Source organism: Crocodylus porosus, unplaced genomic scaffold, assembly GCF_001723895.1.
Source record: "Crocodylus porosus isolate Cpor-Errol unplaced genomic scaffold, CroPor_comp1, whole genome shotgun sequence".
Lineage (NCBI taxonomy): Eukaryota > Metazoa > Chordata > Crocodylia > Crocodylidae > Crocodylus > Crocodylus porosus.
In genome coordinates this window covers 38466039-38477180 of record NW_017728949.1, presented here as the reverse complement: position 1 = coordinate 38477180, position 11142 = coordinate 38466039, and the positions used below count along the sequence as shown (strand labels likewise).

General features: G+C 37.6%; 1 protein-coding gene across 1 annotated transcript in view; it reads right to left on the bottom strand.

Annotated features, from left to right (window-relative positions):
• Positions 1 to 11142, bottom strand: part of PDE11A (phosphodiesterase 11A) — a 254387-nt gene that overhangs the window by 114308 nt on the left and 128937 nt on the right. Inside the window, exons 4-5 of the mRNA XM_019554498.1 lie at positions 9371 to 9511; positions 5712 to 5776 (exon numbers count right to left, since the gene is read on the bottom strand). Of these exons, the coding sequence (XP_019410043.1) occupies positions 5712 to 5776; positions 9371 to 9511 (206 nt within the window). The remainder of the gene's footprint in view (positions 1 to 5711; positions 5777 to 9370; positions 9512 to 11142) is intronic.

The window sequence follows — 11142 nt, the reverse complement described above, 5'->3', positions numbered from 1 at the left end:
GTCACCCTAACGTGACAGTAGGGGGTGCTAGGGGGTTCACGGCCGCCCCTAGCCCCCGCTCCCTCACAGTATCCTAGCTAATGCTGAGATGTCTGTGAGGGACGGGGGAATGCCACCTCAGCAGAGAGTGGGGAGGGCAGGTGGGGAGCAGAAGCCAGCCAGACGCCTGCAGAGACTGCTGGGGCTGCAGCCAGGGAGCAAAGGGGAGGGGCCAGCCCTGCTGTGGAGCAGACAGCCCCGCCCAGCCCAGGCCAGTGAGCATGTTGGGGGAGTCTAGTTTAATTTAAACCAGCAAGGGGTCTGGAACAGACATTACATAAACTGGTTTGAGCCAAATCAGTTAAGTCTAATACTACATTCAACGAGGTTTATCTCAGATCAATTTCAGCTGTTCTCACGCTGGTTTATGTGCACTGAACATCTTTTCTGTTATGGGTTTAAACAAGTTTCTGATCACTTAAACCGGTTTATGTGTAATTTCTGTCCCTAGCATGGGAGTAGTGGCAATGTATACTCAGCAATGTACAGTTATTTGTATGAGCATGTAAGTCCTAGTTTTGAAACAATGGATTAATTAAAAAACATTAAGAAACATTTTTTACCATAAATAAATAAGTATATTCTAGCTTTCACGGTGATTAGCAGCTTCACGGCAGTGCAGATGAATGAATGAAAAAGAAGAATCTAAAGTATTAGAATACCTGAATGCTTCAGTCAGTGCAGAAAGATTGATTTCATTTGGCTGTACTAGTTTCTACAGACTAATCCAAGGAAGTTGTCCATTTCAAAGAAATCCTAACATTCTTTAAAAAAAATCAGTAAAAGCATAAATAGCAATGATCTGTCCCCCCCCCCCAAGGAATGGGGGGGCACAGTGGGGAGGAAAGAAAGGGCAAGTTTGATTACTTCCTTTTGTGTCAGCATTTTTGAGTGAATATAACAAATAAATTATGAAGTATCTGGTTTGACAGAAACCTAACTCAAATTTAACATGTTGGAGATAAGTGAAACATTCAATTTAACAATTTAAGATTTATTTCTGGGGGCATAACAGTTTGAAAGAAAAAACCTCCAAAGGGCAAGATTGTAATTACCGATGCAGAGCCCTTGGTTGTATTTAAAAAAAAAAAAAAAAAAATCCAAGAAAAAGAATAACCAACTGGTAGAGATGCAAGACATATAGTGAAGATTAGAATCTGGATGCTATTATTATTATTATTATTATTATTATTATTATTATTATTATTATATAAGAAACTGATTAAATCTGTACAAGATTATGAGTGTCAAGCATTTGAAGTGGCAAATAAATTCAAGTTAAAAAAACTAGACATCATTCAGGATGAAGTTTTTAGAAGTATGTTACAGGATATAATCTATATCATGAACCAATATTTTACAACTACCCTCTGGAGAGATGTACTCAGATTTAAGAAAGAAGACACTTTTTAGTATTCAGTTCTGAAATTAATTTGAATTCATGGGGGGAGCAGTAGATAAGCTGGAGGGTAGGGCTAGGATTCAGAGTGACCTAGTCAAATTGGAGGATTGGGCCAAAAGGAATCTCATGAGGTTCAACAAGGGCAAGTGCAAAGTCCTTCACTTAGGATGGAACAATCCCATGCACCAGTACAGGCTGGGCAGCAACTCTGCAGATAAGGACCTGGGGGTTACAGTGGACAATAAACTGAATATAAGCCAGCATTGTGCCCTTGTTGCCAAGATGGCTAATGGCATATTGGGCTGCACTGGTAGCTGTGTTGCCAGTAGGGTAATGGAAGTGATTATTCTCCTCTCTTCTGCACTGGTGAGGCCACATGTGGAGTACTATTTTCAGTTTTGAGACCCCCCACTACAGAAAAAATGCGGACAAACTGGAAAGAATCCAGCAGAGGGCAACAAAAATGGTGAGGGAGCCAGGGGACATGACTTATGAGGAGAGGCTGAGGGAACTGGGCTTATTTAGTCTAGAGAAGAGGAGACCGAAAGGGGATTTAATAGCAGCCTTCAACTACCTGAAAGAGGAGGGGGGTTCAAAAGAGGATGGAGCTAAACTGTTCTCAGTGGTGGCAGATGACAGAACAAGTAGCAATGGTCTCAAATTGCAGCAAGGGAAGTTTAGCTTGGATATTAGGAATAATTTTCTCACTAGGAGGATAGTAAAACACTGGAACAGGTTTCCAGAGAGGTGGTGGAAGCTCCATCCTTGGATGTTTTCAAAACCTGGCTAGACAAAGCCTGGCTCCTACCCTGGGGGTCTTTAAGAAGAGGCTTGATGCTTACCTGGCTGGAGTTATTTGAGCCCAGTTTTTCTCCTCCCCAGGCAGGGGTCGGACTTGAAGATCTACAAGGTCCCTTCCAACCCTACTTCTATGATTCTATGATATGATCTAGTTGGGGATGGTCCTGCTTTGAACAGGGGCTGGACTAGGTGACTTCATGAGGTCCCTTCCAAACCTAGCTTTCTATGATTCAACCCTCAGCACAAAATCACTAGGTAGGTACCCTAGAAAAGTATGACCTCCAATCCACCCTGAAATCTTGACAACAAAACTGGATTGGTTGTTAATTTTATCCTACTCTTACCCACTCTTACTATGGAGGGACAGACATGGGAACTGCCAGAAACAAGACTGAGAACAAGCTACTGTTGCAAACTCATGGTGCATTATAGGACTGTTACAGCCAACATAACTCATAGCAACCTTTAGCTTGTGCAAAATCATACCACAAGCCATTTCAGCGCTTAGGATCAAAGGACCACAAGGATGCCTTAAAACATTTATACTGCACTTAAAAGTGTGACTGCAGCATGTAAGGGAATGCACAAGGTGCTTTAATCTAGCTAGTTTTGATATCAATGAAACAAAATGGCTGCCTCAAAGACTCCAGTACATACCATTCAAGCTTGTCTGAGATCCTGATTATTTACACAAGCAACTAGACTATGCTACTGCATTTTCTCTGCTTTTTATACCCAAGCTAGATCAGACATATCAGAAGTCACTGTCCTCTCACCCCAGTTGCACCAAATATTACATATCAAAGATGAGAATTCAGTCCTCAGGACTTTTCAGATATAATTAGAGAATCACAAATGAAAGAAAATACTGGTATGATATTTTTGTGAAAGGGGAATATATTAAGAAAGGTCTGATACTTCATTCTTAAAACACAAGTTATAGTTTTTCAAAATGAGTATGAATCTATCATTATGATTATTTAGGCAAAAGAGGGCAAAGAAACAATGTCAATTTCTCTTAAAACTTAGCAAGCAAATTTATCAGAATTTGGAAAGCTGAATTATCCCAAGAGTTTACTCCTTCTTCTTCCTCCTCACACCCTTTGCTTTGTTTTTCAGTTAGAGTTTCTACTAGACCTGTCCTCAGCCTACATTCTGCTCAGCTTCCTACTACAGCTTCAAAGAAATGGTACTGATCCTCACTGGGGTCATAATGAAGGACCTGATCTTGCAGCTTTTATTCAGCTGAAATATCCAGTGATTCTAATTCAGCAGGAGTTTTTCATGAATACAGTCTGTGGAATCTAGTCTGAAAAGGACAAAAGTCATTGGAAATAATTTTCAAATGTCAAATGCTTCAGGCATTGTTTTGTATCCTGGCTAACCTTTATTTTCTTATTGTAGTTCAAATAGCCAGACTAATGCATGTGCTGGGATTATTGTGCAGATCAAAATGTGATAGACTGAGTGCTAGTCTATAAGTGACCTTTGTATACCCAACTGGGCTGTCCAAGCAGGTGAGATGAAAGAAAAGCAACATTGTTCTTCATACCAAAGATAAAGGACCAGAGATACATGGGCATATACCATTATGTCTATAGAAAAATCTGATACTGTTCAGGCATGGAAGTATTCACATATCTAATAAGATTAAAATGAAACCCATCTTGGCTAGGCCACATGACAATTTTTCTGGTTTGGTAATTTTTTTAAAAGAAATTCCAGGAATTTACATCAAATCTTTGAAGTAAAATCTTATCTGTTTTATAAGTACCAATAAAAACACAAAATAATTTTGGGGAATATCCCTTGATCTTCCTTTTGCCCCCTGGGGAAAATTCCTTGGGATATGAAACAAAATGCCACATGGGTGGAACACCTTCCTTCTATGAGCACAGGAGTAACTTCATACACAAATGTGCCTGTCTGAACTGTGATTTTGTGGCACTACCACAAACAGAAACCTTGTCCCACATTTCCCAGTACTATATGCCTTGACAAATGAGGTCTCTCTCCCAGTTAATTCTCTCAGGAAAAAACCCAAACAAACTGGTATAATGAGTTTCCTGATCAAAAGTAATGAATTACAATTCCAATATGCACTAGGAGGTCAAAAGTTTATGCTTTAATAACCTCAACTTTACCTAGATTCTTATCGGTCATTTCCCTTCTACTCCTTACCTCACCTGTCCCACTTCTCTTGGTTGGGAGACAGGGCACAAAAGTGGAATTTGGGAGACCTGGATTCTTTTCCTGGCTTTGCTTCTGCCTATTTTTGTCTTACTTGTACAAGTCTCTGCTCCTTATGCTCTCCCTCTGCTACCTACCTTTGCAAAGTACTTTGCGATCTACAGATGCAAAGATTTAAATTGTATAACCTATAATGCATTTGATCACCCTAGTAATTAGCTATGGTAGCTCCCCTTACATTTTTGAAAGTGATGAGGTACAGCTTTAAGAAATGTAGATTTTTGTTTACTGCATACTTTAAAGCCTGGTTTAAAAGGTCACAGTTAAAGCTGGTAAATTACAAAATTCTCTGCCTGTCTGACAGATTACTGAAATTTAGGTTTAACATTTGCATTTTATATGCATCATTTTAATTTCAAAATCAGAATAAACTGCTTATTTTATTCTTTCCCTTGTAATTTATAGGAAAGGTTTAGTTTTCAAGCTGAGCTATAACATCAAAGAAAAATCATTCAGCACCACCCCTGTATTTTCATTAATTTAGTATCTGGGTACCTTTAGGTGACTAAATACCACTCACAAGGACCACTACAGGACTTGGTTCCTAGGAAAGCAGACCAATAACAAGAAACATCTGTTTGCACTCCTGTTTCCAATCTATTATTTTATCAATAATAGATTTACAGGCAATTATCTGTTTTGATAATTTTAGAAATGTAGTTATGTTTAAAAAACTTGTGTAAGTTTGGATGAACTCTCACTTAGCATTCAAGCATACTAATTTAACATTTGACTAATCCCCATTTCCAGAGATCAGTCCCCCTTTGAAAACAGAGAATCAAAACCCATTGGACAGTCTGACAGTCAAATCTTTGACAGTACTGCAAAGAAATATTTTATGCCCCATGAATTAACACAAATCTGAAAAAATACTACGAATACATAAAAAGTTACTTTTTTATTTTTATACTTAACAAACAAAGCAACACATGTATAATTGTAAATAGTGTAGTATTCTTTATGAGCAATAATAGGTCATCAGATCCTTCCTGCTTCCTCTGCAGTTTACATTTACATAAAGGTAGTAAGTGAATGTTGAATTTTATTCAAGCAATACTCCCTTTAAAAGAAATGGGAGTTCTGCCTAAGTAAAAAGTGCAGGGTCAGGCTCTTTTCATATTAAGTAATGTCCAATATTATATAAAAGTCTACTTAGCTTTAACAGACCAAACAGCTACAAAAACGTTAATCCACTACCACAGAAGACACAAGTTCTAACCTGTTCTCAGTATCAGCACTGCATTTTGGAGACATCAGCTCAAATGATTTTGTAAATTTCACCACCTGTTATAAAAACATATATTAATTTATTCTACTGGAATATATCATCTTATATTTTAACAATACTTTTACAGTCACCTTAGACTAAATGTTCAATGTAAAATACACACATGAACTATTCACATATTCCAAACTATACATTGTAAATAACAGAAAAGCAACTATAATAATTGATATTTTCTTAATCCTCTTACAAGCTATATTTTTCCTCTTACCACATGTTTTTTTACCATCCTACTCTTTCTGGAAGTAGGGCACAGTCCAGAGACTATTTGCTTGAGTAGGCTCAACACTTCAAAGAGCTAATATACATAAAGACAGTCAGTTCCCTTAATTAAATAAAAAGGTGAACATCCTTAAAGAAGGATTCGTTTCCATGATTCATCCAAATGTTCATTCAAAGGATTTGTTCACCATTTAGTCCAGAACAATCAAATGTATATTCAGGAATGGCTGGCTGGGTTTCAGTACTGCAGGAAAGGGTCTGGAGTTATTGTGGACCACAGACTGTGTGAGTGAACAGTATATTTCTCTTGCAAACATCCCAGTAGCATACTGGGTTTCATTTACAAGAATGCAGTGTGCTAGTCAAGGGAAATGATTCTTTCACTCAAGTCAGCACTGGCGAGACCTCACCTGGAGTCATGTGTCCAGTTTTGGGCACTACACTTCAGGGAAGACATAGATAAATTAAAAAGAGCACAATCAAAGTGATCAGACAGTCTAGAAAAGATAATTTACAGGGGAATGTTGGAAGAACTGGGAAAAATGTGTGTGTTGAAGGAAGAGATTTGATAACTCTTCAAATACAGGAACAGTGGTTAGTCAAGAGGATGATGATGAACTACACCTTGACCAGAGAGAACAGGACAAGAAGTAACAATCTTAAGTTGCAACAAAGGAAATGTAGATTGAATATTAGGAAGAATTTCTAACTATGAGGGAGGTTAAGTATTGGAACAGGTTACCTGGAGAGGGTGTGAAATTTCTATCCTGGAAGTTTTAAGGACCAGGCCAGACAAACACATTTGTCTGGACTGGTTTAGACAGGGATGATGCTTCCCTGAGCACAGGGTTGGACTAAATGACCTTCTGAGGTCCCCTCTAGCCCTATGTACAGGTTTGAAATAGTGCAAGAAACCAAATTCTTGATAAAGACTTCTATATTATTAACATGGCTTTGTTGCAGAGCAATTATTCTCTAGTCAGAAGGACAGAATATCCCCCATTACATCATCCTTTCTTGGTATTTGAACCACAGATAAACTCCACTGGGAACCTTGTGGACAGAAAAGAGGAAGGCAAATGAGAACAAGGATGGACTATCTCTACAGATCAGGGATGCAGAAGCATGACCCTGGTACAAATCTGGGGCAGAAAACCTGGAAATTAATTATTGAGTCTTGGCTGAGAGAAACTTTTTCTCCATGCAAATACTCTGTTAAGCCCAGGTACTCAGGCAGATTTTAGAGGTGAGAGAGGGGTGCCATTGAGCATAAGGGATCACTCAGACAAATTTTACCCTATGACAATACTGAAGCGCCACAGAGCAAAGCCAGATTCTCTTGGTTGCTTTGCAACACTCCAGCAGAACAACATGGTCAAATTCCAATCTGAGACAGCCAGTAGAGAATTCCCATTGCATAGGGGACGGAAGCTTTTCCCTTCAAGTGCTTTCTTGGGTCAAGAAACATATTTTCTTCCTCTGTTACGGATCAGAGGTTTTTTGCATGGATAAACTTAAGCTCGACATACAACTGAAAAAATACAGGAGTGTCCCAATAATAGTGAACATTGCTTTCCCTGTGCAATGCCAGAGCTACCTTCTATCATAAAAGCTAAGACTAGATATTTGTATTCATATGTCTTTTATTTTTCACCGGATTTTCTATTGCCTGAGAGACCAATTAATTGGTCAAAATAACAAGAAGTCTGGTCTTTTCACAATATTTCCACATGTGGAAACTAAGAGTAGTTCTTTTGTTACTTTAGTCTCCTAAATGGTTCCCTATAATATTAAAAAAAAAAACAAAACTTATTAACAGTGTGAGTATAAAAATACAAATTCTAGATCCTACATACACCTCCATCAATAGTATGTTCAGGAAGAGCCACATTCTGCAAGGAAATAAGCAACAAAGACAGTTGAGAAAGCTCAGCATATTACAGATTTAGCCCTAACAGCAGATTTCACTTGCCGTCAATTAGCTGCACGTTGGTTAATTAAGCATTAAAAGGTGCTGGTTCTACTTTTCCTTTCACTTACACCACAATAACTCCTCATTTCTCCTCAAAAGAGAATCAGGCATATGTATATATTAAGAGAACAGAATGGTCTGCTTGGAAATCCTTGGCAAATTTATTTGCTGTTATTTTGGAGGAACCAGATTTGTGTTTAATAGTAATTTTCACACTGAACCAAAATGTTATATATTTGAATAAAAAATCATAAAGATTCAGACATATATCTGTGAACTTATATTTGAACAAAATAAAAGATGCAGAAGAAAAAAAACCCTGTAAAAATACCTATGTTTTTATTCAGTGTCTGTTTGCTGACACTGCATAAAGGAAAAACTAGATTCTAAAAACTGAATATAAAGGAACTGGGTTATGGGTCTTTGGAACTGATTCTATATAATGAAGCTGTTTTTAAGAACCTACCAGCAGGTAAGATGTTACATGACAATTTTAGCAGCAAGTTTCAGGAAGATGATACTAAAAAACAAGAGTGTCCTTCTAAAATATGAGTGCCATGTGGGGAAAAAGAATACATATAAATTCTTTTTTCCTTTTTTTTACTAGGCACTGAAAAGTAGCACTTTCCTTCAAAGTTACATGATCCCCTAGATGCTCTATAAACCCTGTTCCATTCACACAGGCAAGAGGACCATACAACTTAAGGTGGATCACTTTTTGTATCATCAATTCCATCAGGAACGTGTGAGTCCAGTTTGTGCCATCAGGTGACCAGAAGACACTTTGAAAGAAATATCAATAAAAAAATAAAGTGCATATTACTTCAAGTAGGAACTATGGGCATGTCCCCACAAGTGGAAACTTGTGTTTCTCCAGGGACAAACAGCAGCAACACAATGTATGCTGCTGCTACTTGTCCTTGGGGAACATCTATGCCACGTGCACTCTGGTGTGCAGCACTGTGCTGTGGGCGGGGCGCTTAAACTGGGGTCTTGGGGGCCTCCAGAAGCTGCAGCCCTGGCACTCCTGCAGAGAGGAGCTTGCATGGCAGCTGAAGCGTGGCTCCTATTGGCCAGCTCCAGTTTTGGGTGGTGCTGCCGCCATGTGCGTCACCCCACTTATTTTAGGCGTGGGTTTTTTTGACCCTGGGAACAAAAAAGCCACTCTGCACTGCAAATTATCAGTATGGGAAATGACTGCATGTGCGGTGTGTAGAGCCACAAGTGGGTAGATGGTGCCACATGATGCATGTCCACACTTGCCTGGATGCACCCTCTATATTAAAAATAATTCTCTGCAAAGTAGTTACATGTTATATGCAACAGTTTCAGGTCAATAGAAAAAGACATTACATGACTCATGTATTAGACCTTTAATAAAATTTGAAGGACCACTTACTGGTGATTCAATGTCCTCCAGAAGTAACACTGAGCAGCGTTCACACTTCAACAGAGTCTGGGCCCGGTGCATGATTTTCTTGACAATTTTCTCTAAGTCTGTCTGTTCCTCAAAGAGATCATTAACCACCTCCAGCAAAGCCTGCATAAGATGTATGTATATATATTTTGTTATAGAAATATTTATCTATTTATTTGTAAAGATATGCAATCTTGCTGATTTCAATTACAATAAAGTAAATCAAGAGTCATGCCTAAGTCTTCATTTAAACAAAATTCCCACCGACTTCTGTGTCAGCTGACTTAATGGAAGTTTTCCCTATGGAAGGAATGAGTAAGAACTACTCATTTTGCCTCAATGGTACAATCCGACTTCAAATACGCCAATGGGAATTTTTCCTTTTATTTCAGTGGATATTGGATGGGCTCCAAGTGAGATCATCTTAAGGTTTCACTAGAATGTTCATACTTCATGGTCCTTCAAGGCAGTATGGAAAACTCTTTTAATAAAAAAGTGCACAGATGCTAAAGTTTGGTTTAGTTTCATTTGACTGAAGTTTGCTTTCTAATATCTGATGATGATGACCTTAAAACAGTAATCCTGGCTCTCTGGCTTTTTCATTTATTTTAAAATATATATTACATTTTCAGAGTTAGAGAGAAAAAGTATGTAAACAATTTTATCTAACTGACCCTAAATTCAACTAACATTTAATGTTGATAAAATACAATGTGAACACTTTTTTTCAAATCAAAAACAGGTATAAAACATCAGACAAATAAAACAATTCCACATATACCCTGAGGCTAAGGGGATATCTGAAGGTTCCCTGAAAGATAAAAATCCCATCAGGCTAGATGCTCAGCTTGCATAAATTGGAACAGCTCCCTTGAGGATACAGTGTGCTAATTTATACCCTCAGAAGATATTCTACCCCATCAGGTTTGTGGCTATTTTCTTCATTATGAGGCTTAAAAGATTAATTATTTTAAGATCTTTCAGATCCAAGTACCTTTATACCAATTTTGCTAAAATTGATCATTTACCAATTTCAGAGAATGTGTATGTGTGTAAAGTGTATCCATATTACTAAACTTAAAAAATATTAGCTGTCAGAACCCTGCTAATGAGAAAGTCAGGTCTAAAAGGAGAAAATCTTGATTTTCATAGGTTATAGTTCAAACCATTCACATGTCTCTGTGTTAGCTGATTTAGAGACTGCTCTGTCTTGCCAAATCAAATTAAGGAGGTCTATATTTGCAAGACAAATTGAATTACTTTCCATATAAAAATAACAAAACAGTCAATTTGACAATAGGGATGATATCAGAACTAGCTTGCTTGAATGCCTATGGAATGTTTTGTTAGGCAACCTTTACTTTAAATAGCACATACAGCTTGAGCTAGAAGCAAAACAAAAAACAGCCCTCAAATTTCACCCAATTTAAATGGGGTATCCTATGGAATGGAATGCCTTGAAGAAAGTAAATAGGTAATAAAATCAATCTATCAACATTTTACATATAATAACAAGGAATCTTCATTTTCTCTGTTTAAAAATCCCAGATTCTGTGATTAAAAACTTCAAAATCCATGTTCTTGCACAATTAAAATGGAACATCACTATATATATATATGAGAGAGAGAGAGATCAATCGAACAAGTTTTATTGATATATTTACAATTTTAAAGCAATTTGGAAGCCTACCAGTGCTTCAATCACTATAATAAAATAAATTCTAGATACCCATAAATTTTGGTATTTGATTTTG